A 16,175-nucleotide genomic window follows, 5' to 3' on the forward strand; every position below is an offset into this window, starting at 1 on the left:
CAAGAGCTTATCATTGTTCTTAATATCAATTTTATCATGATTATTCAATATAATATCATTTATCGGCACGGCCCTAAATGCAGCTTTGGTTAATAAACCTTTTTCAAAAGCAATACAGGGTTTCAGACATTTAAAAGCTCTAGCAGCTAACTAATTTGGTAGCACTACACATCTAGTATTAAGTGATTTCTTCTGTCTTAGAAATACACATAACTTATGCTGCAGGAGTTGGAATCCAAATAAAAAAATATTTTCATAAAAAAAAAACAGAATCAAACTATTAAAGTGGATACAAGTTAGGGGTGAACGCTATTGGAAAAATTTCACATTGCAATATTTTTTTTCCTCTGATATATATATATATATATATATATATATATATATATATATATATATATATATATATATATATATATAAATACAATTTCACCAGATGACTTCAATAGCTAAAAAGTCATTACTTTAGTTGGATTGGGATGATGTTGTGTGGAAGTAAAATATAAATATATGATAAACTACAGTTCTAAATAAACACAATGGAGCAAATGTCAGAGTGAAATAAACAATTTCCTGGACAGAGTTACAGAAGTTGAACAATCAAATGTAAAATGACACTGCGCAGTCTTCATTGTATAATTTATTCAATCTTTATTAGACTTCTTTATGCATAACTAAAATGTTTTAAAATCTCTCAAAATGCTCACAGTGACGAGCCCTAAATATTTTATTGTGGTTCAATTTTGCAGTGATTCCACAAATCTAGTGTGTTTTACTGGTGGTTTTTGGACATTTGGACTATTATCCCAACTTAACATTGCATATCCAGTGATGTGTATATTACGGACACACACATTGCAATATCGATGCTCAAATGATATATTGTGCAGCCCTAGTACAAGTTGATCTTAAAGAGTTGTAGATATTGATAGCCATAAGTACTTTATAAAGGCCCCACTATCATAGTAAAAATATGTTTGAGATTATAAAAAAGCTATAACCTAAGATCTAGTACTTTTAGTACACAAATACATATGCACAAGTTAATGTGACTTATAAACATATAATATGGAAGTCAATAGCTACTCATTTCTGACATTTTTCATAATATTTTCTATTGAGAAAACTCACATTTAGAACAAGTGCAGGTGTTTTAGAGTAAAATAACAAACAAAAATGAAAATGAATATTTTACTTCATTAATGCCTTTAATACAGTAATAATGTAATCAAATTCCATATGATTATCTGCCATTTCTGTCATTGGTCACCACAGTAACGCCATGGGACCTTATACATGCAAGGGAAAGTTTAATATTTTAGTCAACATATTGATTTAAGTGAGGTCTTTTAATCACTCATGCATGTAGAGATTAAATGAATATGAAAATTGATATTTAGCTCTCAACGCTAGTGCTATTTGTGTTTTGACTGCAGCTGTCTGTCCACTTTGCTCTTTGCCAAATTAGGCCAAGCTGCCAGAGCTCCAGCCCTTTCCCTCTCCTGGAGGTCAGACAGTGACAGAGAATGAAGAACTGGTCTGGATGCCCGGGGTCAATGACTGTGACCTGCTCATGTACCTGCGGGCTGCCAGGTAAAGCCCCGTCTTCTCCGTTTAAGTCATGTTGTGCAGTTTGTTTTGCTGTCAGCTTCAACATAATCGATGATTCCTCTTTTCTGCTTGACAGGAGCATGGCAGCGTTCGCAGGGATGTGTGATGGGGGGTCAACAGAGGACGGCTGCCTCGCCGCCTCACGAGACGACACTACACTTAACGCATTAAACACTGTAAGTTGACGCACTGTTCTCAGATTAACTGACCTTTACTCCAGATTTAAGATTACAGGCGATCTCTTAGCTGATGCTAACGGTAGCTTTGGGGGTTGCAAAACTGAGAATGCAAAGGGAAAATCTAATGTTTATGGCATGTTTATTTTATTAAGAAGGAGAGAGTTCTGTAAAAATGATGGTTTTGGTGATTATTGTTGTGTTATGGTTGCAGTGTACAATATAGTATTTGTTAAAATTAGTTGATGCATTAACTTTAAATGACTATATATATATATATATATATCTTCAGCATTAATTGCCCTTCGTTATCGTTTGTTCATATTGTAATTGTTTATTGGCCAAGTGCTTTTATTGATTACAACTTTTGATTGTTTTTGTAAATGTAAAAATGAACATTAGAATTGATACATGAATTACAGTTTAAGTATAGTTTATAGACCATTTTAATGTGGTTATGTCATTGGCCCATGAACATTTCCTGCTTGTTATGAAGCTATTTCATTGTTGAGTCTGTTGCAGTCAGATATAACAACCAGTTGTGTGGTATCTTGGGTACCAACACTGTTAACTATATAATATAACTATATATGTAACTGTTGTGAAGTAGCAGTAACAGCCTACTCTTTGTGTCTTGGAAAATTGGCATTGTTTTTGTGACACTGTAGTGGTTTTTTAAAATGTTCTTCAAAAGTAACATATATTAGGTTTTAGTAAAGATTTACTTGTAGAATTAAATGAACATTTATTAGTATTTTTAGTTTTTGTTTAGATTTCTATTCTTTGTATTCTTTCTTAAAGAGTGTTCACGTGTTTTATGTATGTTTTAAATCACAATAAAATTAGTATGCTACTTCATTTTTTTTAGATTATAATGTTTTATCTAAAATTATTATTTGTATTTAATTTTTTTGACTGAAATTAAAATAAAATGTTGGTGTTTTCAAGTTCTGGTTACTGTAGCAAGAGTTAATTCAATCATAACTTAATGTTAAAATAGTTGGTAATGTTCTCGGAAGCTATAAAAATTAAAAATGTAAAACAGAAAATACGTTGGTATTGAAGACCATGGCTTTTGTTTACATCCCTCGAAATGGTCTCTATTAAGTTGTTAGCTGTTATGTTAACATGTTAACTTATGAAATCTTGTGATTACATTAATAATAAAAACAATAATTTCTTAATAGTTTGGGCTACCATTTTGGATGCTGTTGAAACTGTTCTCTAAATAGTAATACATTTATTGCTGCAATTTTAGAATTAAAACAAAAACAAATAAAGCTGTGTAATAACAGTAGTTAAATTTTTTTATTATAATTATCAGTATTAAAGTTTCAACTAAAAAATCTTGTTAGTAATATTAAGGAGAAATAATACATTTGCCAGCTGCAGTGGCAATAGAATTTAGCAGTTGTATTTGAATTAATTGAATTATTTTGCCACTGTGCTAATCATTAGAACATGTAATTTATTTAATGCATGGTTATGTAAATATCAGACTCGTTGGAATAAGATGACTTGGGGGCCGATCACACCGAACGCGTTATTTTGCATTGAGAGGCGTTTTTTTTTAAATGATTTACTAATGGCCACGAGTGTTTGTAATGGCCTTGCATTTTAACCTCCTGCTTCGGCTCGTGTTTTTGGCGTTACTTGCTGTGCGCTCGCAGTTGAAAAGAAGTGAACTCTGAGCATAAAAAGCTCGCTACGTCAGTTGCATTTGTTTCATTCTCCAATCAAATGAAAGAAGAGGCGGGGTATCGGTTGAGGTGACTGCAGTGTTTTTGTTATCAAGACAACTACAGAGCCTTTTAAAGATAGAGGAGAGACTTGTGATTGCTGTTTTGAGTTATCTTAAGCTGTATGAATCTCAAATCTTAAATTTAACAATATTATTAAATTTTAAAATTATATTAAAATCAACAGCAACACTCAAACACAATACGCAGCTGATTCAGTCATTGCCAAGTGACATAAAGTGCACCACGCTTCTTTTACTCATCAACAAAAAAGGTATTGTGGTGCACCTCACGTTTTTGGAACGTAAAAGCTTGTTCGGTGTGATTGGCCCCCTAGTTTGTAGCTTTTTTTTGTCACCAATCTGGTCTGTTATTTCAGTCCAAGTGCTTTTTGTAATGTTTATTGTTATTTTGCTGTTCGAGCTATTTAGTAAAAACAAAAAGAGGAATCAAGCCGGTCTCATTGCTCACAGTTAGCAAAACCATAAAATGTCATTATGTCAAAACCAGTGGTCCGGGCAGTGAAGTGGTTTAACAGAGAGACCGCAGATTTCAGGAACAGCCATTTTCTATATAACTAATCATTCAAGCTAATGAGGAAATAGATTTAACAGAACCCTGTGTGATCCTAAATGAGAGTAGTTACATGGGTTTTGTGGTTCACTTGACTTCCCTTTTTCATCAATTGTTTGGTTGACACATTTTCCCGACCTTCAAAATCGCAAATGTGTCATTCATGTCTGTCAGCATGTAAGCCGTCTTCATACAGTAGACTCTTCTATGCATCAGAGTTCCCTCTTCTTGCTCAGTTCAGCAGCTAAAACCCAATTTGTCTTGGCCAATTAAACACCCGGCACCAAAGAGACAGTGAAGTAAGATGTCCCTAGCAGGCTTCATGCCTAATTGTCAAAAGATGAAAAAAAGGAAAAAGAAATCCCCGAGCGTTTCCTCACATTTGTTCACCTTCTCAGCGGTGCACCACAGGCTGCTGCTCTCTGAACACAGCCTCGCCTCGGGAAAGACACGGGCACCAGGGGCCATCAAAACACCCTAGTAAATTGGCGTTGAAGAGCTCCTCAGTGATGTCTGCAATTGTAAGATGTCTGAACAAGAGGGGTGTAATTTATGGCTTCATTAATGCACAGTAGGCCTTGACAGCTGAGCTTTTGCAGAGCTGAATTTATAAACCTGGTCAAGTACAAAAATATAGCGTGATATATGCTAATACCGCCCATGTCAGACAACCATTATAAAAGCAATTCCTATGTCTTTGCTAGCCTTAAAAAAAAATAAAGCATTCGGCAAATGAACCTGAAATGCAATAAACATGACATTTCCGTTTTTGACTGAGAAGTGGATAAGCTGAGAATTAATGTGAGCTGCGGTTCAGTTTCTTGACCTTTTTCCGCTCATCTGCAATTCCAATGTGCTTGGAGCGTGAGGCGCACCGTGTCTCAGTCAGGTACCTGCTTGCCATTGACAGGCTGCTTTGTTGTAGCCGTGTTAGTAATTATTATGGCCAGCGTCTCCAGTGGAGGTGAAGGAAAAGCACTTTGGCTAGATATTGTTCTTTTCTCAAATGTTTTTATAAATAAACATGATGTGGGGAAAATTGAAGCTTTAAATATTGCTGCATTTTTATGAAAACATAACACCCAACAGTGTACATCATGTATATATGTTAACAAAATTATCTCAATGTTATTTCTTCATACCAGCTAGAACATGCACTAAAACACTAACAAACGCTACAGCAATTATACAGCACCATCACAAAATCTCAGCTGGACTAATGAAATAAGAAACAAAATTAAATTACATGTAAAAAAGAGAAAAAATGGCAAAAAATAATAATTACATGGACATTATTAATCTATACATCTGAGGAAGAGGTCCCATATTTTGTCATACATCTTCTGTTTGCCAAATCTAGAGAAACATAACCCAGGGTTCATATGATCATGGAAAACCTGGAAAAGTCATGGAATATTGACATGGCATTTTTCAGGCCTGGAAAAGTTTTGGAAAAACCCACAAGGTTTTGGAAAATCATGGAAATTACATTTACATTTATTCATTTATTAACAGACATTTTTGTCCAAAGCGACTTAAGCTGCAATCACACTAGAGCATGCACTTGAGAAATGCTGTTGTATGGGGCTGTAAAAAGGGGTGATATTAAACAATATGATTCAGAATTCACCAAGCTTGGACTTTCAAATGCGAAACACGTGCTTACGCTTCTGGTCTGCCGCATTGGCATGCCTCTGAAGTTTATGGAGTGAAAAGTACAGTGTGATCGCGCCATTACAATAGTAGTTTTACCTACGATTACTTGTTTAACAAACTATTAACATTATCGAAAATTAGTTTGACAAATATCTGTATATTGGCATGGAGGTCAGATGTTTTTACCTCTTTTTTTGGCTAAAAACATGGTCTCGCATCATTTTAGCCATTTTACATAAATATAAAAATAAATTAAAACTAAAGAGGTTGTTGCGTGTTTGATGATCTGCTGTAATAAGCTTAAACGTTCATTGTTTTTCTTATGATTTACCACATATACATAGATTTTACATGAAACATTGAGTCATGAAAATTGTCTAAAGTCATGGAATTTTTGTAATAAAAATGTGTATGAAACCTGGTAACCTTTCAAGCTAACCATTAAAAAAAAACTGGTCTGAACATTCAAACAATGCTAATTCCACATCAATTTTAATGTCCATTTCAAAAGCCTGGGAATAAAGTCCGAAGATATCACACAAAGGAGAGATAGAAGGATACAGCTTAAGTTTGGCTTTGGTATAGTTTAATCTGTGCATCACTTTAAATTGTATGAGCTGTGGTTTTACATATATAGAGCAGGTGTGTATACAACTCAATCCCTCCTCTTAAGTAGAGGATGAGATGTCAATTCCTAATTCCTTCTCCCAAGAATCTTTAGGTTGTGCTGTAGAAACCAAAACGTGGGAAGCAAACAGATATATACATTTGATCACCAAACGTTTCTCCATTGGATATTGCCTCAAAAGTTGTTGCCGCATTGTTAACAGCTAGTATAATAAGAAGAAGCTTGTTTGGACATTCTGAGTCATATTGCTTGTTTTATTTCTGAAGTCGTCATCTTCGGAGCTTGCGTGGATGCTTTTTTTGTCCGAATATTTTAGGTTATTTAAGTTCGCACTCATCTGCCTCCTCAATACTTAATGGCTTTCAGATTTTCTGTCCAGCTGTCCAAGCTCACCCCATCTGACAGGTTTATAGAGAGCCAATCGCTGTTACAGTGTTCAGGCTGTCCTTACACTAGGAAAAAATGTGTCCGTCGCAGTCGGATATAATAATCAGCTGTGCGGTAACTTAGTTGCAACACTATTCACATACTGTAACTGTTGTGAAGTAGCAGTAACATACTAGATTTTGTGTCTTGGAAAAGTGCCTTTGTTGTTTTTGTGACACTGTAGTGAAATAATTGTTCTTCAAAAGTCAGATATATTTAGTATTTTGACTCAAATTATGAGTATTTATTCTTTACTTGCTATTTCTATTAAATATTTACTTGTAGAATTAAACAAACATTTATTAGTATTTTAAGTTTTAGTTTTTGTTTAGTTTTAAATTTTTTTCTGAAGTGTTCACTTATATTTTTTACATCACAGTAAAATTTGTATGTTTTATTTAAGATTTTAATGCTTTTATCTCATTATTTGTATATAATATTTTTTACTGAAATTAAAGTTAAATTATAGTGTTTTATGGGTTCCTTAGCGTTTAATATATTGTACCTCAAGTTCTGGTTGAATTGTGCTTAGTAGATTGCATTTCATTTACTAGTTGCATTGTATTTTTATAAATTAAATTAAATTTAACTTGTTTTTAGTTGGATTTTATTTTGTTAAGTTACTACTAGTAGGGTTTTTAAATGTTTTAAAATAAGTTAATCCTGCGCACCAAAGCTGCATTTATTTAGTCAAAAATACAGTACAAATTGTAAAATTCTAAAATATTATTTATACACTATAAAATAACCGTTTAAAAGTAGTTTATAATTTAATTTAATCATTTATTCCAGTGATTTTATTGATGAATTTTCAGCTTCATTACTCCAGTCTTCAGAGTCACATAATCCTTCAGAAATCACTCTAATATTATTATTATTATTATTAAATATAATAGTAATAAAAGCAAAAAAGACTGGAATAGTAATTTAATTTGAAATTACATACAATAAAAAAGCGGTCATTTAAAATTTAAAAATGTTTAACAATTCAATATTTTATTTTTACATTATTAAATGCTGCTACAGAATCATTTTCAAATTCAGAATATATATATTTTTTTTATTAAAAAAAACTGACCCCAAACTTTTGACTGGTAGTGAATAAAATACTGTAGTTTAAATACTGTCTACCTTAAGCTGCTTCAATTCAGATTTGAATAGCTGAGTAGTTAGCTAAAGTAGTTTAGCTCCTAAAATTACAAGCAGCTTGTAAAGGGACATTTCCAAAACATCAATCATTAACCTTAATTTGTTCCCTGTCGCCTTTTCTACAGCTTCATGAGAGCAGCTACGATGCCGGAAAAGCCCTGCAGCGGCTGGTGAAGAAACCAGTGCCTAAGCTGATTGAGAAGTGCTGGTCAGAGGACGAAGTGGTGAGTGAACGAGTTAAACTTTCTTCATAATGTGGAAAGGGAGAGAAGGCCGGATTTCTCTGCATTGCTGGCTCTTTGTCGTGCACTGAAAAGCACTCAGGATTCCAGCTCCTCCAGCAGAACAGGGCAGCTGCATCCTGTTTATGGCCTGTGGAATAAATCTTCTCTGAGAGGAGGGAGAAGCAGAGGAGGGGGAAACAAAGTCTTGGTCAGCTTGTGTTAAAAACTTTTATTTGATCCCAGAACCTTAATGCATTTTGCGCCTCAGATGGTATAGTGTAAGGAAAACGAAGATCTGCTGTGTTGATAAGAGTCTGAAAAGCTAGTATGCATTTACACAGTCTCTGTAGGGATTGACTTGAGTCATAACTAGGGCAAGAGAATTTTGTAAAAAAAAAAAAAAAAATCTGCAGGTTTATGCTTAATGATTTTCGGAGTACTATAACTAAAACCTTAATTTATGAAATAAAACAAATTATAAATTTTGAGCGTGTATTAAATGTTTACAATGCAAATCCAATTAGATCCACTTAATTAGTAAACCAAGCAATTCTCTTATATTTCTACTAATAGATGAAGATTATTGCTTTACAAACTGTATTGTAAATGAATCATATGAACATTTTAATATTACTATTATATATCACAATAATATTAGTGAAATTAATTTAAAAACAAAATAAATATAAATTTACACACATTTACACCAGTAAATACAGAACCAATGATGGGCTAAAGATCTGCAGATTTCTGCGCACGCAGATTCTGTGTGGGCCAAGTCGTGACAGGGCTTCTAGTGTAGAAGCCAAGGGCAAACCTTTTATTCACATATAAAACACTTTATAACTTTGTTTTTGGGTCCATGACAGCTGAACAAGCATGGTTTTAAAGACTACATCATTTATTATTAAATTAGAAATTTTTAAAACTTTCTTCAACTGAGATAGCATTTAAATATTAATGTATTTTATTTCAGTTAGCCACTCAGGAATTATTATTACATTTATTATGATGTCTATTTTATTATGATGTCTATTTTAATCTTCATCTTAACCCTTTAACTGCCCCACCAAGAAAATAATTTTTGGATTGGATTTCTTAACTCCTAATGTCGCTAGTAAACACACTCAATGCATTTTTTTCAACACATCCCATAATTTATTAAATATCAACCTCTACCAATAGGTTTCTACTAATGTCGGTTTATGGAAAAGTACGGGAATTAATACATATGCTATGGAAAATCTGAAAAATATGAAGTGTAACATCCATTTATTAAAAAAATAATCAAAATAAAACATTTTTGAATACTAAATTATCTGTATTTTTTGAAGTATGACAAAATATTTCAAATTCTCATATAACATGTTTTTTCTCTCTCTTTTTTTTTTACAATAAAACCAAAGTCAAGTGTAGTGGTTTTTGTAAATCAACAATTCTGTGTAGTGTAAACCATTATTTAAAACGTTTATTCATCATTTATTATTTTTATTATTACATTATTATTTATTTATTCTTTAAAGCAGTGTTTCTCAACCATGTTTCTGGATGACCACCAGCACTCCATGTTTTGAATGTTTCCTTTGTCTCACCCATTACAGGTCCTTCAGTCTCTGCTAATGACCTGATGATCTGAATCAGGCTTGTTTGGTTTAGGAGACATGAAAAAATATGCTGGGCTAGTGGTTCTCCAGGAACGTGGTTGAGAAACACTGCTTTAAATGACTTTAACAGTAATTGTTTAAAACTGTCAAAACATGGCCAACCATTTGGTAGAACAGGCAGTTAAAGAGTAGCTCAATGAAATTTAATAATACATTAAAAACAAAATTTCAAACACCTAGCAACCTTTCTGAGGCTTTATCTAAAATAACATGATTATATGTTTAGCAAAATTTCTTCGACTTAAAATTAAAAGGAAAATGTTTCCAAAATTATTATTTTTTATTAAGCTACAAAGTAATTCAATCTATAAAATATTTCAAGGATGTCATTGTTTTCTTGCTTTCATGAATGTTGAGGAAATACTCCATTGAAGAATTTTAGCAAAATTAGGATTGTTAATTTTTAAATGTTCTCTGAGCAGTCTGAAATGTGTAGAATTATTTCAGAAACATTACACAAATGTCCTACTTCTAAAACATTTCAGAACAAAAAATAAAAACACTCCATGAATGATATGTAAACTGCTTGTATGGCAACATTTTAAGCACATCATTACGGACCAGATAGCTTGTAACAAATCTTCCTCAAATGAACTAGATTTGTTTCCAAACATACTTATCCACCATTAATATTCAAACAGTGTCCTAAATGTTTACTAGCTCATATCCCAAAAGGCTGAGGCATATGCCACATCTTTTTCCTTAAATCAGCATTCATGTTTGTGTTTACATGTGCATACTTAAAGCTACACACCTGAATTTTTAAAACCAGGGTCACGTTAATAGTGCCGGTGAGCCCATTAAAACCGATCAATTAGCCTGTGCGTATCGATCAGCATTGGCATGTATAACTGAGTGTGCGCCTGTTTTAAATGTACACAGGGAGAAGCGTGTGTGTGAAACGAACTGTATAACAGTCTGTCTGCGATGAATAATAGAGATGCTGAATAAATAGTGCATGAGCGCAGGCCTGGATTACACCACTGTTGGTACTTTTCTCAGTGGCGTCTTTGCTCCCCGCAGGAGGCTGTTTGGGGGGCAGGCGAAGCGTCTGTAACCCAGCCAGGCCACCGCTGCACCGTCAAGGACACTGCTCCCCCGATCTGATTTCAGCTTGTGCTTTTGCAGTCCTGCAGCCTTGAGGGACAGGTGTAAATGTACCCCTGACCTTGGCCACTCACACCAGCACCGCTGCTCCTCATTTATTTATCATCTCTCTCTCTCTCTCTCTCTTTCAGCCTGCAGGTCCACGGCCTCATTATCCCTGCTCTTTTACCATCGCTCTTGTTTGAAATGTGAATAAAAGTGACAGTGACTGTCTCAGAAATGACAGAATCATCCCTTCTTCAGGGTCACTTGTCACCCGTCTCCCTCAGCCGCTCGACATGGCCCTCGGAGCCTCTCTTCCTCTCCTCTAGCCTGCAGTGCTTTCAGCTGCCGAAAGAAACAGAATGAGAGCGAGAAAGAGAGAGAACGTGCCATTTTATTTCTGTTCTCGTGCCACAGTTTATCTGGAGAATTCTTTCAGATCCCAATGTAATGCGCTGAAATGGCATGTCATCTATAACACCCTTTAATCTTGTAAGCCATTTTAGTAATGTGGCGTAAAAAATATTAGTCCTTCTCTTTTTTTGTCTAAATCTTCCCCTGTGATTTCTGCAAAGTGAAAAATGTCAACCCTCTCAGAATACACTTATTTATTAATCAATTATTTTTGGCAAAAAAGGGCAAATTTTGGATGATTAAATCAAGTGTTGCTGTATGCTTTTTCAAATTTTAAAAACGCTACGGTCATATCAAACCCTGAACCATATGACCTGGAAGAAATGCACAGAGAAAAAAAAAAAGAAAGTCTTCACCAAAAAAGCTGGCATTTGAGAAGCTGGAAGGGTTTTCATGTTTTTAATGTAGGGATAAGCTCAAGTACTGATATTTATTTATTAAGTAACAGTACAGGCCAATCATTACAATACAATAATTCCATTAAAGCATTTTTTTTTATTCAACACAATCTGGAATATAGTAATCACTGTATGCAAGCATAACAAAAAAGGTCTCTTTTTTATTTAGGTATTGGTTATGGCATTATTATTTATTTTAGTTGAAGACACTGGCTCAAGGATATTTTTGAAATATTTAAAATATATTTGTCAAATGTGGAAAGACTGTAAAGCATACGTCTCAAATTCATTTACTGGAGGACCACAGCTCTGCACAGTTTTGCTCCAGCCCTAATCAAATACAGCTGATCCAACTGATCAAGGTGTTCACAACTACTAGAGACTATTAAGCAGGTATTGGAGCTAGTTGGAGCTTAACTGTGTAGAGCTGCGGCCCTCCAGGAATTGAGTTTGAGACCTATGCTTTAAAGATAATATTATTATTATTATTAAGGATTAAAAATGCTTTTCTTTTTAATTTATATAGCAGAATACCATGTCAAAAATTTGTTTGCAAAAAAATGTAAAGCAGCAAATAAGACATTTTTAATAAACAGCAATATTGCATATTAAAATGATTTTCAAAGGATTTTGTGGCACTGACAATTAAAGTATTGATGCTGAAGAAAATTAAGAACATTCAAATATTAAACAGTTACTTTAAATTGTAGCCGTATTTCACAATATTGGTATTTTCCACTATTTTTTATATTTATTTTATTTAGTCTTTGTAAACAAAATAATCTTTCAAAGACAAAAATCTTACTGCCTCCAAAATATTGAATGTAGTAACTTGTCAAACAGATTCCATAGTTCACTCAAAAACAAACATTTGCTCATGTCGTTCAGCTGTATTAAGTCATGAATTCTTAAATACTTGAAGAGGAGTAAATGTTTTCCTTACACTATCCCTCTAAGAGAGATGCTGTGTTCAAATGTGTCTGTGATTACCAAAAATTCAGCTCACTGGGTTTTGTAAGGCAGCCAGAAAAAGAGCACAGAGTGTTGTGTTTCAGGGTGTCTGATATACGACCACAGTGAGGGCTGCTATCTGCTGCTCAGCCCTGCTGTGTATTATCTCTGCCTTGTCACAGGTTGACGAATGACAGCGTGAAGCTCCAGATAGTTGAAGTGCTGTGTGCGGCAGCGGGCAGCCTGGCAAGATTGCAGCCCCCCAGTGGCGAATGAAGAAGTGTGCACTTTTTCTGCAATCCTACTCTTTAATAATAATTCTAGGGCTGGAGAATAAAGGGAGGTTGGTTTTTGGAAAAGGGAGGAATGTCTAACACCCCTCCCAGCACAACAGACTAATGGCTTTTTCCTGTGGGTAGTGGAACTGGCCACCCACCTGGAGAAGTGTACATGGTTGTTTAGTTTTCAGCTTTTCTTGCTTCAGGACACAGAAGTTACAAGTTGTGTGCAAACAAAAAAGTGTACATAAGATAACGTTAATGTCATATTTACGTTGTGCATTATATATTCATCTAATCTCTCTATAAATAATATTACAAAATATATAGAAAAGTTTAAAATGTACATATATAAATATAAAGTGATCAACATACGAGTACACCTCTCACAAATCTATCTTTTAAATGAATAGTTTCTAAAGAAAGCTATATAGTATTATATTTGTGCATGAATAATAAATTAGTCAGTCTTAAAGCCAAATCTGGAGCTAATCTAACAAAATAACTTATGATAATGGACCAAAAATGTTTGTGTTAGGGGAAAATACTAAATTATTAAAAAAAAAAAAAAGGTAAATTTTAGAGAAACGTAAAAAGTGCACTTTGTAATATCTTTAATTAAATTATATATTTATTTAAAAAAATATTGTAGTCAAGAAACATATTGAGAAATTGAAAGATAATACAATTACATTCAAGCAAAATATTGCAAAAAAAATTACAACCTACAAAATTTTAACAAATTTTTTATTTTTTGTCTTGATTCTTACTTTTTTTTTCTTTTTATTTATATTTAATATTTTTCTATAACATAAAATTGTGTGTACTACTTTTTGGACCATTGTTCTGTTAGATTCCCTCCAGATTTGGCTTTAGTACTGACTAATCTAATGTTTATTCACATATAATATTTTATAGCTTCCTATTAAAAATATGAATTTAAAACAGATTTGTAGGAGATGTACTTATATATGAGCACTGTTTGTAAAACAGACCTGTGACCCACAAGTTGGCAAGCACCGACTATTTTATTCTTTAAAGCGTGAAGTGGAATCACTAGTGCTCAGATTTAAAGACCGCTTTATTGGCATGAGACTTTGGCAGGCAGGAAGGGTGTGTTGGAGAATTTCCTGTCACCTTTGGTTTCTTACAGTACACAAGAAAAGCAGCGGTTAAGCTGAAACTATGCATATTTATAGACTGGAAGGTTAAACAAATGCTTAAGTGGCAGCCTGATTTAGAAACTTCTCCAGGCGTCTGCTCATATTAATAGGACTAGTACTATGTCTGTGCCTTTGATAGTTTTCTCCTCATGTCTGTCTTTTCTGTTGTGGTTTTTGATGTTATGTAAGGTTGAAACGGACAGGATGTGGGCTGGCGCTCATCTCTCTTTGTGGTGGCTTTGTGTGTGTGTGAGAAAGTGCCATCATCATCGCCGTCTTGTCAAATCACATTTGCGTGATATTATCTGCGCCTGTAATTGTATCCTCGGCTCATAGCAGGTCAGCCTCAGCAAAAGGCCAAGCACACAGATTTCATAAGACCCCCGTGTGTTTGTGCCATAGAGCTAAATGTTAGGCATTCCTGGTATTTGAAGACTGCCAGGCTCTCTGTGCGTGTGTGTTTGTGTTGGACGCACGTAGTGTGCTTTGTGCGATTGGTCTGACACCATCTGTTTGTACATGCTCCAATGATCTTAACCAGTTTTACAGCTTTTAACAATTATGATTTAGGCAGGAAGTGCGCATGCATCACAATAGCCTTTTGAGCTGTATTCCCTTCTCCCCTCTCTCTTCTACAATAGAGCACTGTCGAGCAGAGAGAGAGAGAGAGAGGCAGAAAGCAGAGCCAGCGCACTGGAACAATTTTTGACAGAAAGAAGCCTGTTGTTTGGGCAGAGCGGGGTGGCTGGTGACTCGGTAGCGCTCGCCACCCCCACTCGCCCCTCGCTCCCCCCCCTCCCGTCATCTGCCCTGTTGCCTAGCAACGGCGGGCCGGAGCAATCGTAGCAGCGGCAGAGCAATTCAGGGAGCAGATTGGTGGATGATTTATTAGTTGCGCTCAGAGTGCAGCGAGCCCAGGCAGCTGAAATGGAGCCTTAAAGCGGAGCCGACACACAGCGAGCGAGACGTAGCTGCCTGCCTGCAGTGCACTGTAAATATTACAGTAGTGGAAACATAATTAAGGTGACATAATCAGGCCGCTAACACGCGCCACTCTGGCAGGTGTAATTGATTTTTGTCCTGCCGGCCAGGATCCGAGACCTTGGATAATGAAAGCACACTCTGATCCCTTGAACGCATAATGTGTTAAACAAAAAGCACATGTACGCACCTTAGACCTGTGGTCACCAGGCTGGAGATTCATTAATGCTGAATACATACTCATCAGTGGGAGATTAAAGTTGTTCTGGTTAAGTGGCTGTCATTGCCCTCTGGTTGGTCGCAGTGCCATGTTTGTTCTGGTAAACTCACTGATGTATAAATATTGATTTTATGCTAAGGTTTTATGTTTGTTTGTTTTCTCTAGTCATTTTGCTTGCTTCAGTGTTGTTACACTCATGAAAACAGAGTAAAATAATTTCGGACAGTCTGATGTGTCTGAATTCAGCTAGTACTTTAGTCATAAGTGCAATGAAAGATCATCACAAGCTCATTTTGCACATTGCACCACCTACTGGTTAATCATCCGCCTCTTTACCACAGAAGATGAAATGTTCCGTCTGTGTGGTGTTTGTTTTCTCTCCCCCTCTTAACACTATTGAGTATCTCAACTTGTTGCGAGGGTAAATCTCGTTTTAAAAGCTTGTCGTTTTAATTTACACAATTAGGATTTTCATTATACTCTCACATCTAATTTATTGCTAGTTTCAGAGCGCTTCGAGGCATAAATCTTGTAAAGAGAAACAAGTAATACTCCCTCCCTTCCTCACCACAGATTGTTCTTTTAAACGCCATGTGTAAACAGTTCTCGGTTACATAACCATCATACATTTGAGAAAGTAGGATGAGAATGTTGGAGGAACTCCACGACTGGTTTTGCAAACCACTCGGATCATTTAACCACGTCTTAAAATCTCTACAAACATCCCTCTAGCTTTTTTCTTTGCTGCTCGCTATAGAGAGCTACTATGAAGGGGGCTGGAGTTAGAGTAATGAGAAGAACAGACGGCGAAGTGATGTAAACGCGCACACACTTAAAG

General features: G+C 35.1%; 1 protein-coding gene across 16 annotated transcripts in view; it reads left to right on the plus strand.

The window, feature by feature from the left end:
- The window catches only part of rerea (arginine-glutamic acid dipeptide (RE) repeats a), a 238,223-nt gene that overhangs the window by 196,992 nt on the left and 25,056 nt on the right, over positions 1-16,175 (plus strand). For all 16 annotated transcript variants that reach the window (XR_012398487.1, XM_073938963.1, XM_021469958.3 and 13 more), the window contains 3 exons: positions 1,466-1,590; positions 1,685-1,784; positions 8,081-8,179. Coding sequence is in view for 15 of the 16 variants with exons in the window: in XM_073938963.1 (XP_073795064.1) it covers positions 1,466-1,590; positions 1,685-1,784; positions 8,081-8,179 (324 nt within the window). In the remaining variant the exon portion in view is untranslated. The remainder of the gene's footprint in view (positions 1-1,465; positions 1,591-1,684; positions 1,785-8,080; positions 8,180-16,175) is intronic.

The sequence above is a fragment of the Danio rerio genome, chromosome 23 (genome assembly GCF_049306965.1).
Source record: "Danio rerio strain Tuebingen ecotype United States chromosome 23, GRCz12tu, whole genome shotgun sequence".
NCBI lineage: Eukaryota > Metazoa > Chordata > Actinopteri > Cypriniformes > Danionidae > Danio > Danio rerio.